The sequence below is a fragment of the Euprymna scolopes genome, chromosome 33 (assembly GCF_053919585.1).
Source record: "Euprymna scolopes isolate OS-2025 chromosome 33, ASM5391958v1, whole genome shotgun sequence".
Taxonomy (NCBI): domain Eukaryota; kingdom Metazoa; phylum Mollusca; class Cephalopoda; order Sepiida; family Sepiolidae; genus Euprymna; species Euprymna scolopes.
This window is the reverse complement of record NC_136514.1, coordinates 56527549-56544784: the sequence shown is the minus strand read 5'-3', so window position 1 is coordinate 56544784 and position 17236 is coordinate 56527549. Positions and strand designations below refer to the sequence as shown.

General features: G+C 37.6%; 1 protein-coding gene across 1 annotated transcript in view; it reads left to right on the top strand.

Annotated features, from left to right (window-relative positions):
• Nucleotides 1-17236, top strand: part of LOC145258225 (uncharacterized) — a 371050-nt gene that overhangs the window by 160226 nt on the left and 193588 nt on the right. The window contains exon 10 of the mRNA XM_080116177.1: nt 811-934. Coding sequence (XP_079972303.1) covers nt 811-934 — 124 coding nt within the window. The remainder of the gene's footprint in view (nt 1-810; nt 935-17236) is intronic.

Genomic DNA, 17236 nt, shown 5'->3' with positions numbered 1-17236 from the left:
TTTTTTTGTTCAACCAATACCCTTAACCCCAACCCCCTTTCTTTTCCGCCTTCGCGTTAGGGGTTCGAGCCTGCCTGCCTACTACCACTTTTTTTTTGCTCAACACACACCCCCAAACACCCGGGCAACGCCGGGCACCTAGGCTAGTTTACAATAAAAAAATAGAATAAAATACCTATTTGTGCTTTTATATATTCAATCAAAGAGCAGACCGAGACTAACTAATAAAGTAAGTGATCTTTGTATTTCATATTGTTTCTGGTCTTCTAGCATGACGATTTAACGCACAGGTGTCACAAGGAAGACGCGCATAAGCATCAATATATGTGATTCTCTAACTTTATTGAGAAGCTATGATAGAACGAAACAATTCGTCTGTGGATGAAAATATATACCATTAACCTTCATGAATTAAGCACTCTGGCATAGGACATCGCCAATTACTGTTGGCTAGCTATTCGTAAAAGAATAGAACACTTGAGTACTGAAAATAGTTAAAAAGCATTAAGATTCCATTTTAAAGTTCTTTCGATTTCAACTTGACCTTTTGGAGGAAGGGGTTTGCGCGGTATCTGTTCTGTTGCCATATGAGAGTATCGTCTCAGGCATTATCTCTTCCGGATGTGAAATAAAATGATGAGAAGAAATACGGAAACATAAGGGAGAGAGAAGGAGAAAAATATAAAGGTAAAGATTTTTTTATTTGTACAAACGGGAGGGAAAAACATTGGTTGCATCGTCAGTGACCCTCCATTTTTTTTTACATCATTCCTCGATTTAACGCACGTCTCTTTTCTTTTCATTTTCCAGTAATTTGTACGAACTCTTGGTTAGTGCAAATTGTCTGCAAGACATCTCTTCTCTGAAGGAACAATTTCCGAATCTGGAGGTACTTCATCTTGGCTCAAATAGGATTGATTCATGGGAAAGTCTGGTGAGAAACGATTTTAATTTGATTACGTTTGTATTAGTTGAGTTATTCGAAATGCTATCTCCATCTTGAATGTTATTCTTATAACGTTTCCGACCTTCTCCAGGCGCTTCTTGTTAAACTTGGGAATCTTTCTCTCAAACTCGCCAAACTCGCGAATCTGCATCTGATTTGGAGCGGAATTCTTTATTTCATCCACATTGTGGAAGATTCTAGTTCCGTTGTCCATAACCGGGTAAAATTATTCGGTAATTATTAATCATACTAGACATTTTATCCGGTTAAAACCAAGTAAAAGTTATAGCCTGTTTACTTAGAATGTGTGCAATATCCCAAATTGACGATTTTATATGGTTAAATTTATGCCTATTTTTGAATTACATACAAATCCCTATTAATCCGTAAATGTCCATCGAATGGATATCAGACTACTTAGTTCGTTGCACCTTATCATAACTAAGGCCCATACAAAATTTCAGCCAGATCCGCCCAATAATTTCCGAAAAAATACCCCAACAAACTTCTGAAGGAAACGCTGTTTTGTGCTGCTTAATCTCTATTAATCTGTATTAATCTGTAACTGTAAAACGAACGGGTACTATAATACTTGGTTTGCTGCACCTTGTCATAACAAAGGTTCGTACAAATATTCAGCAAAATCAACGTAGTAATTCCAAAGAAAAGCATGGAACTAACAGACAACAGACATATTAAAAGCACTATAGATTCTTTATATCGTCGGAGGATCGGACTTTCGATCTGCAACAAAACCTTTTAAACCTTTTTTTTATTCGTTTGTGTCTTTATTTATTTGTTGTACTTTCATTCTGTCAATGTATTTTTACCTTTCTTTCTTTTTCTTCTTTTATTCGTTTCTTTTTTTTTTCTATTCTCACCAATTCCGAAACATTGATTACATTTGCATAACAATCACTGAACGAAAGAAAGTCGACATAAAAGCATGTGCAACTTAGTTCTGATTAACGATTCCCATTGCTTATTGTATTCAACTTCAACTGTAGATAGGCTAGAATGTGTTGCTACATACCAGTTCTTATTGAAAGGCAATATCTATTGACAACGATTCTCTAAGAAAAATATGTATGCATGGAAGTCTCCTGTAGCCGTAATGGAGTTTAAAAAATGGTTAAAACTTCAGAAAAAAAAACATCCCGTATAAATAACACCGTAATAACAGCATATTCTTTTCATTGTTTTGACTCTCGAGTATATATCCGACACAGTTAGACACAGTTAATCCACCGAGAACCACATCACCCTATATAAAAGCATATAAGACATCAACGGATACATAACCAAGAGTCAAAACAATGAAAAGAATATGCTGTTGTCCTAGCCTTACTAATAACATTGACAAATTTCTAATACCAATACCTTCTCTCAGCTGGCCAAAATTCGATTCTTCGTTCGCTTGTAATTTTTTCTTGTTTTAGTCATTTGGTCTTTAAACTCGTTGTTCAGCTATTCAAATTAGTTCCAACTACGAAAATCTGTCATTTTTCACCAAAGTTCTTTTCGTTCTAGACAACGATCGTTCGACAAGCGAAACATCTAATACACTTTGACATTGGTAAGATTTCTATTGTAAATAATTCATTGTCTGCCTGTTTTAGTGCATATCGACCGCATTTTGCAGTTATTGATGCAGAAAAAGAATATCTTGTGGCGGTATTCACCCAACTTGATTTTCACCAGATTTTTTCTAGCGTGGACCACATTTCGAACCACAGCATCTTACATACGATAGTGCTGGAACAGGCCGCCGCACCAGTTATGATTTCACTATATATATATATATATATATATATATATATATATATATATATATATATATATATATATATATATATATATACTAGCAAAAGTACCCGTCGTTGACTGGGTTCAAAAACAGCCTACAGAAAATGGACTCTGATTTATGAAAGTATGATAGGGTATGAAAAGGAAGGGTTGTAAAGAGATGGCTTCGAATTTGGGGGTATTAAAACCAAAGCAAAATATGATGAAAGTAAAAATAAAATAGATAAACCCCATAATTTATTATACCATACCTGTTCACACTGAAACACTTATCACAATATTCTGTGGATCTATATTAAAAAAACCTTGTTAAACTTTGTGACATATTTCCATCCTATGGAGGTCAGGCGCGAACGAACACCCCATAATTTTATTATACTATATTTCTTCAAACTGAAATATAATTATCAAAGTATACTTACGCAGATAGATATGAAAAGTCTTTATTAAAGTTTGTGCGTATTTCTATTCTATGGAGGCCAGGCGCGAACGCAGACCCCACAATTTTATTATACCATCCCTATTTAAGTTAAAACATACTTATCAAATTATTATTATGTACATATATATCAAAAACACTTGTAAGCGTCTTTTTAAATTTTTAAATTTTTTATTTCCATACTTTGTGGACCAGGTGCATACGCAGACCCCACAATTTTAATGTATCATCATTATGCCAGATCAAACATACCCATTCCTGTGTCTCGATACATCTTTTATGTGATCAGTTTTCGATAATAGTCAACCATCAAACATACCCATTCTTGTGTCTCGATACACCTTCTATCAGTATATGTGACCAGTTTTCTATGATAGTTAACCATATAGGAGCCTATTCGTGACCAGACACACACACACAGACGTTCAGCTTTATATTATAGATATGATTAGTTTCTTTTGGAAAAAGAAATCCAGCAGAGTGATCAATTAAAAGGAAAATCCGAAAAATAAGAGCGGATTTATATTTTGTATTTTGTGTACAGAAAGTTGTTAGATGAGACAAGTCATTGGTACCGTCGGTTTCAAACCCGATAATTAGGACCGTTTTAGATATCCCTATCAAGCTCTCTTCAGCCAATACCCAAATACCCATCTATTTATAACCGAAAATGGAATCTATATATAAAAGGAACAAACAAAGTCATGTGTTAAACAACGTTTCGACTTTATTTCGAGACTTCCTATGGATGACATAAAGACGAAACGTTGATGAACACATAACTTGGTTTGTACCTTCTGTTTCGTCGGAATACTATTTCCATTATTTTTATCATATATATATATATATATATATATATATATATATATATATATATACAGGGTGTTCCAAAAGTCTTGGGCACATTCATTAAGCAGATATGAGGACTTGAAATGTGCCCAAGACTTTTGGAACACCCTGTATATATATATATATATATATATATATATATACAGGGTGTTCCAAAAGTCTTGGGCACATTCATTAAGCAGATATGAGGACTTGAAATGTGCCCAAGACTTTTGGAACACCCTGTATATATATATATATATATATATATATATATATATATATATATATATATATATATATATATATCCAATATATGACGATATTTTTCTTTTGCAAAATCATTATTTGTTGTTTTCGTTAGCTTTTAAAAAAGTTTTTCCAGTTGTGCTTTATTTAGATGGATTAAAAAAAATTTTTTTTTATCATTGTTTGGCTTTCATATAGCGCGGAAAAATGTACTGGTTGGCACTGAACAGAGAATAGAAAGAAGCAAGCAAACAAACAAACAAACAAACAAAACAATAGGACGCATTTCTTAAAAACTCGTTTTTGATAATCTCATTGAAGTGCCTTTTCTTGTTTGGAAATGGTCTTTCCATAATTGGCTGCTCTCAGGGTTAAGAAAAAAAAAATACAAACAAACAAAACAAAAACAATACATTTTATAAAACAAGAGCTTTTAAAATTGAAAGTGAAAAAAAAAAGAATAATGAGATACATATACACACTGGTATGCTATATGTATGTATGTATGTATGTATGTATGTATGTATGTATCTATCTATCTATCTATCTATCTATCTATCTATCTATCTATCTATCTCCCTGAAGGATTAAAAACAAGACCTTCCAAAGGGCGAATGAACCCTTTTTCTGGGTCAACGGCCAATTAGCACCGTGTGTGTTTGTGTGTATGTATGTGTGTGTTGGGGTGGAAAGGGCTCCCGTAAGCCGTGGTGAAGACAACCTTTCTATGAGAAGCAAATCTCTGATTTAAAAAAACCATAAAGCGGGAGACCAGTACCCGCATTAAGCTGATCTGCAGTTTAACATTTTTAAATCTTAAAATTTAAAATTTTAAAATTTTTTATTTCTTCATTATTTTATATTAATATTTTTATTTATTTATCTATTATTATCTATTAGTCCTAACTACCTTATTTACTTAAATATGGACATGTCTGTATATATATTAATATATATATATATATATATGTATATAATTGTGTGTCTATATATGTCTACGTGATTATATTTCTATTAACATTTATCAATATCTTTATTAATATCTATATTTATGTAATTGCATATGCGTGTGTAAGAGTATATACATATGTATGTGTATGTGTGTATGTACACTACTTCCAAAGGGCGAATGAACTCTTTTTCTGGATCAACGGCCAACTAGCACCGTGTATATTTGTGTGTGTGTATATGTGTATTGGGGTGGAGAGGGCTCCCGTAAGCCGTGGTGAAGGCAACCTTTCTAGGAGAAGCAAATCTCTGATTTAAAAAAACATAAAGCGGAAGACCATTACCCGCATTAAGTTGATCTGCAGTTTAATTTGTTGCTGGCTATCTTGCTCTTGCTTGTTTCTGGATCTCAACATTTTGAACCGAGAGAGAGACTTAGCTGTCGTACAAAGCTAAGACTCTGTAACATCCTATTTGTATAGGTACTCCCTCAGGCATTTGGGCTCATGGATTTTAAATGTCTGAGGGAGTGGCACTCGTCTGACAAGACGTTGCAATCATCATCACATCTACTTCTTACTGGAGACCTTATCTCCACATATATGTATATAAGTGCACTGAAGGCAGATGAAGGCTGCAACAGAGGAGGGTCTCCAGTCGTCGTGGTTCTCCATGCCTTTGGAATCAGGCCCTCCTCTGCCAAGGGGCCGTGTGGTGGCTGCAGGCGCATCAGTCTCCCCACGTTAAAAGACATCACGCGCAGGCGTCCTCCCGAAAGGGAACACATCCTACTCTACATCATGGATGGAAAAGTCTTGTGACAGTTTTTAGTCATTAAGCTCCCGGACTGAGGCAGAGACAGCTCTCCCTTAATTCCCGGATAGAAAAAGTCCTGTGGCGACCAGGAAGTGGTGACGGGAGCAGGACAGTGTAGTCTGGCAGCTCCTAGCTACAACCTGTACACATAGACGGTGGGTGCTAAATTCAGTCGCTAACCTCACGGACCGAGGCAGAAAGAGTTTTTCGGCAGTTGCATCCATGACTGAGCAGCCCTATTTAGGATCCACTCTGCTCACTCCAGTAGGGGAGGGGGGTTAGAAAAGGTACCCCTAAAAATAGCTTGCCTAAAAAAAAACCCTGTCTGGACTACCGCATCCAGAGGGATCACCACCACGCGGTCGGAAAAAGAAAGAAAACCTACGCCTATATTTTGAAACCTGGAATGTAAGGACCCTCATGGACAACAAAACAAGTGATCGACCCGAAAGAAGAACTGCCATTATCTCAAGAGAGCTAAGGAGGTTCCAGATTGACATAGCTGCTCTCTCTGAAACCCTACTGGCTGACGACGGGCAGCTGAGGGAGGAGAAAGGCGGGTACACCTTCTTTTGGAAAGGAAGGCCTGCAGAAGAGCCACATATCCATGGCGTGGGCTTTGCTATAAAGAACAGCCTCATCCGCTACCTCAATGAGCCCCTGTGGGCATCAACGAGCGCCTAATAACCATGCGACTGATGCTTGCGACCAGCCAAATGGCCACTGTGATTAATGCGTATGCTCCAACGCTTGATGCACATGATGAAATAAAGGAGACCTTTTATGCTGACCTTGACACCATTCTATCCGGGGCCCCCAAGGGGGACAAGATAATCCTACTTGGAGACTTCAATGCCAGAGTGGGACGAGACCATCAGCACTGGAGAGGAACGCTTGGAAAAGAGGGGGTTAGGAACTCTAACTCAAATGGTACACTCCTACTGACAAAGTTCTCAGAACATAACCTGATAATCACGAACACACTTTTCCAACAAAAAAAAAAAACGCATTCAAAACATCATGGATGCACCCTCGAAGTAAAATCAGGCACCTCATTGACTATGTCATTGTCCGTGCCAAAGACCGCTGTGATGTGCTGAACACCAGGGCAATGCCCAGTGCAGACAATTGTTGGACCGACCACCGTCTTATTCGCTCCATCATGTCTATCCATTTAATGCGGAAGCAAAAGATGCAAAAAAGCCAGAGCCGACCAAAGCTCAACATCGAGCAGCTGGGCGATATCACCTACCAGCAACACCTCCAGGCGGCTCTTAGCGCGGACTTGCCCAAGCAGTATCCGCATGACGCTGAAGAGCACTGGGACAAGCTGTCCTCTGCCACCGTGGACTCCAGTATAAGCATCCTAGGACAGAAAAAGCGGAAACATCAGGATTGGTAAGATGAAAACGATACCGAAATCCAACAGCTTATAGACATCAAGAGGCAAACTTTTATCACCTGGCAGAATAACATCAATTGCAAGGTTAAAAGATCTGTCCATGCCAAGGCTAAAGCGGCCGTCCAATCAACAGTCAGGAAGCTGAAGAAGGAAGATAAAGAAGGCTCAGGAGATCGAGCAGTTTGCTGACTCTGGGGACACCAGAGGATTCTTTGAAGCCACAAAAGTGGTATACGGCCCCAGCTACCGTTCTCTGACCCCCCCTTCGGTCTAATAATGGGCTCACGCTGTTGAAAGGAAAGGGAGAAATAACAAATAGATGGAAAGAGCACTACGAGGATCTTCTGAACAGGGACACCACTCCAGAGATGGAGGCCCTTGAAAAACTCCCTCAACAGCCCATAATTGAGAGCATGGGAGAACCACCCAGTCTGGAAGAGGTGCGGGATGCAATTAGGAAGATGAAAAACAACAAGGCGGCTGGTTCTGACGACATCCCAGCAGAAGTCCTGAAGAAAGGCGGACCTGATCTTCTCAGACACATCCATGCCCTGCTTCTCAAAATATGGGAACAAGAGAAAATCCCTGCACAACTTAGAGATGCCCTAGTTGTCTCCATCTTTAAGAAGGGAGACAAGGCAAAGTGTGGGCACTACCGGGGCATTTCTCTCCTCTCTACTACAGGGAAAGCCCTAGCTCGGGTTTTGGCCAACAGGCTTACACCCCTTGCAGAAACCATCCTTCCTGAGTCCCTAAGTGGCTTTCGCCCAAATAGAGGCACGATGGACATGATCGTCACTGCTCGTCAACTCCAAGAAAAGTGCAGGGAGCAAAATTTACTATTATACATGGCTTTTATAGACCTTACTAAAGCCTTTGACACGGTGAACCGCCAAGCTCTTTGGCTGGTTCTTGCAAGGTTTGGATGCCCAGAGAGGTGCATTCGAGTACTGAGACTGCTACATGACAATATGTCAGCTACAGTCCTCAGTAGTAGTGGAGATGAAACAGAGCCCTTCAGGGTTGACACAGGAGTGAAACAGGGATGTGTCATTGCCCCAACCCTGTTCTCCATCTTCATTACTGCTATCCTCCATCTCATGGACAAACATCTTCCCCGTGGAGTTCGGATTATGTACAGAACTGACGGGCGACTTTTTAACATCAACAGATTCAGGGCCAAAGGTCGAACGAACACCATATCCATTATGGAGCTACAGTATGCAGACGATAACGCCCTTGTAGCCCTCTGAGAAGAGGACCTACAGTGTACACTGATTGCCTTCACGAGGGCGTACAAACATCCAGGACTAACAATCAATATAAAAAAACCTCAAATCCCCCATCAATCACCACCAAACAGTACTCCAGTCTCACCCCCAAACATCTCCATCGACAACGCTAGACTGGAAAATGTGGACCACTTCCCATACCTAGGCAGCATCCTATCATCAAAAGCCAACATAGATGATGAAATACAAAACCGTCTCAGCTGTGCCAGTGGGGCTTTCTCAAGGCTAAGGAAGAGAGTATTTGAGAACCGTGACCTTCTGGCAAAGACCAAAATCATGGTATACAAAGCTGTCTTGCTGCCCACTCTTCTCTATGGATCGGAGACCTGGACCACATACGGGAGGCACGTAAAAGCCCTGGAGACGTACCACCAAAGATACCTCCGAAAAATCCTCAGAATCAGTTGGAAGGACCGACGCACCAACACTAGCGTCCTGAGTGAAGCTGACATTCCTACTGTCACCGCTACTGTTGCTCAACGCCAGCTCAGATGGACTGGTCATGTTGTGCGAATGCCGGATCTCCGCCTCCCAAAACAAATTTTCTACTCTCAGCTTGTTGAGGGAAAGCGTGCCCAGGGTGGCCAAAAGATGAGGTATAAGGACAACATCACAGTAAATTTAAAGCGGTTTCACATGGACCTTGAGACATGGGAGGACGTGGCTGGGAGCAGGTTGGCATAGAGGAGCGCTGTCCACGAAGGTGCTGCGCTTTATAGCAGTGACCTAAATCAAGCTGCTGAGGATAAACACAAGCACAGAAAGGACAGATTATCAACCAGACACACCCAACCCCACCCCACCACCACTACCTTTATCTGCCCAAATTGCACAAGAAAAATTGGGTCTAGGATTGGGCTCTATGCTCACCTGAGGACCCACAGAAGCCACAACGGAGGACAGTCTTACTCGGACACGAGTGACCACCGATAACATCTACTTCTTACTGGAGACCCTATCTCCACATATATGTATATAAGTGGGCGTGTATATATATATATATATATGCATATTTATGTGTATATGTGCCTATATATTTTTGTGAGTGTACATATATGCATAAGAGTTGTGTATATGTTTGTATGCCTACTTATGAACCCATGTATCTACATTTACTTTGTTTATGTATATGTGAGTGTACGTATGTGTCTGTAAGTGGATGCCTAGAAGTGTACATATGTATGTTTATGTATATATGCGAATGTGCGCATGCGTTAACCTATATAATAAAAAACCCAATTAGAAACGGCAAGGAACAAGTCGACGTGTAACGACTACAAACATTTAAACGAACCCCGTACATGTAAAAAACATGACATCTACACTAACCCTTTCCTCTCTCTCTCCCTCTCTTTCCCTCTCGCTCTCCCTCTCGTTCTCCCTCTCTTTCCATCTCGTTCTCCCCCTCTCTCCCTCTCCCATCTATTTAATATACCCTGCTGAAAAACCGAAAAACCAAAAGCCAGTTAAAATTTAAAACCAAAACATTGAAACTTCCCACCCTCCTCTTCTTACCACCTCACTTTTCTCTTCATCATCCTCTCTCCAACCCCCTCCCTATATCCATATATATCCACCCCCACACACTCACTACAATCGAATGTATCTTTAACCTTCAAAACTGAAATATTGTCAACACCCGCCTCTCCCTTTTCTTTCTTTCTTTCTTTTTTCTTAAAAACACCTTTTCCAATAACTAATAACCACTTTTGCGAGGCCTGACGAGGCTGTTGGATCGTAAACATGGTCCAACATCTGAAACATATGTAGCCAAACAGATAAAACGGTAATAAAAAATGAAGCATATATATATATATATATATATATATATATATATATATATATATATATATATATATATGCCATAACCACTTTAACGCTCCAGTTCTTGTCAAATCACCGAAGTTAAGCAAACGTTGAGCGTGGTTAGTACAAGATGGGCGACTACTTGGGTTATTCTAGGTGCTGTATATGCTCTCCGCTTATCTCGGCATTGTTCACAGTCGCCCTGAACTTCCACTTGCCACTTGGATTTATAAACACCGACTCAATAAAAGAAAGAAAAGTGAAGAAAGAGAAAGGAAAAAGGTAAAAGAACGCTAGAGAGAGAGAGAGAGAGAGAGAGAGAGAGAGAGAGAGAGAGAGAGAGAAATGAAAATGCATGTAAAAAAAGCTATTGAGAGAAAGAGAAGAATTAGAATTCTGTCTTTTTTTTTGTTGTAATTCAAATAATTATATTGCGGAAAAAATCTCAAGAAAATTTTTTTTTTAACATAATAATATTGATTTTATGTCCAATTTTATTTACAGCATTAAGGTAAGTGAAATAAATAACAGGATTATATATATATATATATATATATATATATATATATATGTATGTATATATATATATATATATATATATATTTTTTTTTTTTATTTTATCTTTTCAGCTTTAAAAATGTTGAAATTTTTATCGACCAACATTTATTTTGTTTAGTTTTCATACCGTGAAGTATAGGGGTGGGGGTGGGTAGAACACCTAAAAATATTTTTTTTCTAACATATTTAACGAAACTTTCTTTTATTATGTAAGAGTATATAATAATGAATAAATATCGAAAATCTCAGGAAGATATGACTATTATTTGATTTATGATAGATTTTTAAAACATGGGTGTGTGAACGGCTTAAAAGTCACCACTACATAGGAACGCTGTTTTAAAGCGTCGATAATGTAAACACGATTTTTGTCTCGCATTTTCATTATTTTTGTATGTTGTAAAAATTTTAAAAATATTAGCAGTTTATTTGAAGCTTTTTCTTTTAAATGGTAAAAAAATTAAATTACAATTACATCGTGTTACATATAGGAGAACTTAAAACTGTGGCGTGCGCTGGAGGTACCTAGAGTTTATGCATTTGTTTTCGAACAGCAGACGAGAATGTAAAAGAGTTAATGTGTTACGTGTATGTGTGTTAGTATCGGAATGGCAACTGATGGTGGTCTAGTGGTTAGCGACACGGTTTGACGACTAGGTGTTTCAAGGTCGAATCCAGTTCATCTTATTATAAATTTTCCTAATGTCTGCCTGTGTGTGTGTGTGACGCGGTTTATCTCAGCCTACTCGCCACCCACCCAGGCAAGTAAGGTACCAAAATGAAGCTTATGATCCAGCGGATGTTTTAGTGATATTTATATCCATGTTTGGTGTATGGAAATGAAAAAAAAAAACACTTTCACTTAAAATGTTGGCAACCTTCTCTCCTGCAACCTCCAATGTTTTTCTAGAAAGAATTTTGATCAGAAAAATATCAGGGAAACCAATGCCAACAATAGAATCCTCGGATTCATTCGGTGATGATTATCAGAGTGTGTATGCTTATTACTAGGGCTGTGCCAACAGAATGTTCTTTTCATTGTTTTGTCTCTCAAGTCTGTATCCGACACAGTAAGACACAGCCAATCTACCGAGAACCACATCACTCTATATAAAAACATATAAGGTATTATCGGCTATATACTCAAGAGTCAAAAGAATGAAAAGAATATGCTGTTGTTACAGCCCTACTTATTACTGTGTGCGGGCTTGAGTTGAGAAATATATATTATTTTAGCCTTCCCATCATCCGACAAAGGATCAAGGGAAGTTGGTGTAAAGCAGATATTAGCTTTGTCGAGGACTTTCGATCAAATTCTTTTTTAAATCTGGCTTTTTATTTACTTAGGGTGAATTTATTTAAGATGGATCCAAATAAGATTTGATGAATTCGCAAAAAATATATTTGAATGGGTTTCAATACCTTTTTGGTACTTCTGCAGTTTAAATCCCATATTTCTGTGAGCCTCATTCGGCAACGACCGGCGGATGACGAAATCTGGCCCGGAAAATGCTGAGTGAGCTTATTCACTGAGAAACCGAGTGGCAAAAAGAGACACAAGCAGACGATACCAAATTGGAAGAAGAAAGAAAAGAAAGAGAAAAGTTTCATTGTGCTTAAAGCAACAAGTCTTTATTCTTGTGACAAGGAAGGAAAATGAAATGCTTTCCTTCAACCGGCAGAAGCTACTATCCCTAAGGAAATAGCCTAGACGCAGGAAACCAAAAGACTCAGAAAACCAAAAGTCCTCCCCTACAAAGTGTAACTCCCCCACAATAAATGTAAAATATATATTAAAAATAAAACGAAAATTGCATTTAAAAAAATGCCGTCGTCGACTGCTTACAAAAAATATTCTTTGGAAAGAAAAGTGTTAAAAAATACAAAAATGCACCTTTTCTCTGAAAACAAAAGTTTACACGAAACATAAATCTATATATATATATATATTCATCCACATAGAGTACTGTTTCGCAACTCATCAGTGCGGCCAGACAGGCAACTGCCTCAAGGCAGGATCGAAACCCGACCGCCCAAGTGACAGTCAAGGTTTCTCACCATTACGCTATACAAATGATGCTGAGTGAGTAATGAATTAACGATGTTTTGACGCACACACAGACACAGACACACACACACACACACACACACACACACACACATATATATATTAAAAAAATAAAAATAAAAAGTGTTCTTTGTTCTTTAAAACAAAACATACACTTTTTCAATAATTCAAACAAAAATAACTTAGAAAAGTATTTGTTCACTAATTCAAACAAACAAAAGATTTATTACACACACACACACACACACACGCACACACACGCACACACACACGCACACACACAACAGTTTACAATAATAAAATATAACAGTAAATTTTATGAATTTATTATGGTAGGTCGTTTATTTTATTTATTTATTTGTTTTGTTTTTGTATTGACTTCCGTTCGCCCGGTATGATTCGTATGTTTTCGTCGTCTGCCAGGTGTTGCCGAACGAGACTCAGGGGAAAACGGGATTTTAACTGCAGTAGTATCACTTTTTTTATTTGTTTCTGCTAAATCAGGCGCGTGTATGTGCAGGAATATATGCGCAGAAACGATTTTCATCATTTTCAGTTTGGACTTCCGTGCTCCCGACAAAGATTTGAGTTTTGTACGCTATATTAGACAATAAAGAGGGAATAACTTTAGTATGGTAATTATATTCTCTTACAGAGCATAGATGGATATTTTCGACAGTATTTCCATAATAATACCGCAAAGTAACTTCAGGTTTGTACGTACGTTATCACCCTAGATATTTTTTACAGCTCTCAAAAAGCATTGCAAAACGTACTATCTGATGGCACGGTTATGCTGAATTTAAAACTCGAACTAAAATACATTTTCTTTTTCGAAAATAGAGCAATAATAATGTGGGGATCTTCGTTTGCGCCAGGCGTACATACAAGGATAATATTATTACAAACTCCTACAGACGTTTTGGAGATAAATCCCCATAACCAAAATAGTCTAAATCTACATTAAAGGCAGATACAACTATCGAACTTGCACGTGTCTTGCTAAAACAACAAAAAATAAAGTAAAAAAAAAAACAACAAAAAACGAAACAAGAACATGCACATAATTCTACATATTTCTATGATTGAATAAAAAATCGATCCTTCGACGGATCAATATTTTTAATTATAGATATTAAAATTTTATTTCTGTATTTGCACGAAGATCCATATTTTTGTGAACAGTCGTGTGCGTCTCCAGGAAGAAGAAGATTAATATTTTTTTGTTTTTGTTTTCGTCCAAATTTCCATTTTATTAGAAATTATTTTAGATGTGAACGTATGAAGTGGCGTGAAGTGATTGACAACGTCATGGGCGAGTAAACTTTGTAATCATGGTCCAGTATTTATACTTTCTTCTACGATTTATTTAAGGAAATATAGTAAAATTCAATTAACAAAGCAGAAAAAAAAAGCAAAAACAAAGCAAAAAACTGAAAAATGTAAGGAGTTGTGTTTGGAGATTATAATGTAGTTTTGTATAAAAACAAACAAACAAACAAACAAACAAACAAAAAACTCCGTTGCGTACAGAACAAGGTAAACAGAATAATGACACTATTACAAGATTTCAATAATTTTTTCCCGGTAAAATATAAGAATAAATCAATTACATCAAATATAAATTTGATATAACTGATTTATAGAACAGCAATTAAAGAGCCTTTGCGGGACCATTTTGCTGCGGTCCTACTACGTCCGGCTCCATCGAGTTGATTGTACATATTTAAAAGACATTCTTCTTTCTGAAGATGAAGTATACCTTGAAAATTCCAGGAACAAAAATCCACGATATCATTTTGATTCGATACATTACGTTTATAAATAAATAATTTATAAGTGAAAATTATTGAAAACTTTCAATATTGTCAATATTCCTTTTAACTTACCTTGTCTTGTACCCAGCGTTTTTTTTTTCTGCAAGACCATTGTCATAACCTTCAAACACAACTTATTAGACACTACATACAATGCTTAAAGCAAACTTTTTTTTTACAAAGGCCACTCGAGGATAAAGTTAATAAGTTTGTGGTAGTAAATGGGAAAATGTCGTAGTAATCGATAGTAGTGAAAATTTGGTAAATTAGATTACTTAACGGGATGGCCCATCAAGAACTTGTTTACGTTGTACGTGAAGACGACTATATTGTAGTCAGTTGGAAAATAGGAAAACGGAAGACAGTTCCAAAGAAGATTTGTTCATAGAAATACGTTTAGGTTTCTTGGGAGGCTTCATGATTTGATAAGCTTCTGGGTTTGACCTTTACTCCCGATCTGAAATGGGAGACATATATCAAATCCGTTGCCAAGGTCGCTGGGAAAATCGTAGGGCCCTTCTATCGCTCCTGTAAATAGATCACTCCTGATGCAATTCTCTACCTATATAAAAGCCAGGTACGGCCAATGATGGAGTACTGTTGCCACATCTGGGCTGGAACTGCTAGAAGCAGCTTACCATGCCTTGACAGAGTTACAAAACAGACTTCGTAGCTTAGTGGGGGATGCCCTTTTCTCTTCTCTGCAACCTCTTTCCCACAGAAGAAACGTTGCGAGCCTTTCTCTGCTTTATCGTTATTTCCATGGCAGGTGTTCGTCTGAGCTTCAATCTATGGTCCCCCATCGCCAAACTTTCACGAAAAACACTCGTCTAGCCAGAACCACTACCAATAGTTTCCCACACACTTTATCTGTGCCTAGACCTAAATGTAGATTCCATGAGAAGAGCTTCTTTCTTAGAACTGCACGCCTGTGGAACTTTCTTCCGTTGGCGACTACAATCTGATTGTCTTCAAGTCCAATGTAAACACGTTCTTAATGAACCGTCCCCCTATGTAATCCAACTTAGAAAAATCCCATTACCTATGTCAAAAACGCTATAATCACATTGACTATTGTATACCCATTAAGCCTTATCCTCGAGTGGCCTTCGGACCTCGAAAAGTTGTGATTCCTGTGTGAAAAAAAAGGCAAAGATAAAGAGTGGAGAAAATTGTTGATAGTAATTTCAGCTAGACAAGTGTTTTTCGTGAAAGTAAGGCCACGGGAGACCATAGATTGGAGCCCAGACGAGCACCTGACATGAAAATAACGATAAAGCAAAAAACAGGCTCGCAACGTGTGTAGGTATTTAATAATTGTTATAGAAAATAATTATATCAGTCCCTTAAAAAAAACGCGTTTCTTATGCTTGGGCACTTTACAGTTGAAATAAAGTCGGTCACTTTAGCTCGCATTATCATGATATTATAATCATTAGATCATTCTGACAACGTTAAGACATTTAAAAATAAATGTTAAAATTTCAACAGTATTTCTCGCTGTTGACGGTGGCCGTGTGAATTTGGTCCTAGCTAATGGAGTCAGAAATGGCTTTGTAGCCGTGTTCGAATCTCCCGACCGGCGTTAATCGTGACACCCTGCACTGATGATTCCCGAAAATGTCTGTAGGTATTTAATAACTATTATAGTAAATAATTATATATATATATATATATATATATATATATATATAACGAGATTTCATTCGAGCAGGTTTGTGTAAGTGGAGATAATACTAATTCTCATGAATAGTATGTAAGGCGAAGTTTTTCAATTTAAATAACAAAGTAGTGATAAAATGTGCTTGGTTCTTTTACAAATACATCAATTGAATGAGCTTCTTCGGCGCAAATACCTTTAACAAACCAGACAAATAGCAAAATTGCGTCCCAATCACTGTATACGTCAAGCTTTCTACTGTAATAGACTCTTCTCTCGATTTGCTAGCCTTTATAATTTTCTTCCTGCTTCCCTGACTGTAATAACATGCAGAAATTAAAATATAATGTGAACAGGCATCTCGCTGCACAACTACCTACTTAGGATACCCCTGTAAACATGATCACTATTTCTCAGTGTCAATGTTTGGTGTAATTAAATGTAAAAAAAAACAAACAGAAAGTATTGTGAGGTTTGAAAAGAAGTCTAGTTAGTAGAGAAACCAACACTATTGACTAGCTAGAAAAAAGTAAAAGAAAAAAAAGCGAGCTTCGGGTCTGAGTAGCGAAGACGTGTCTTCAATGCAACTCTTACTAGGAAT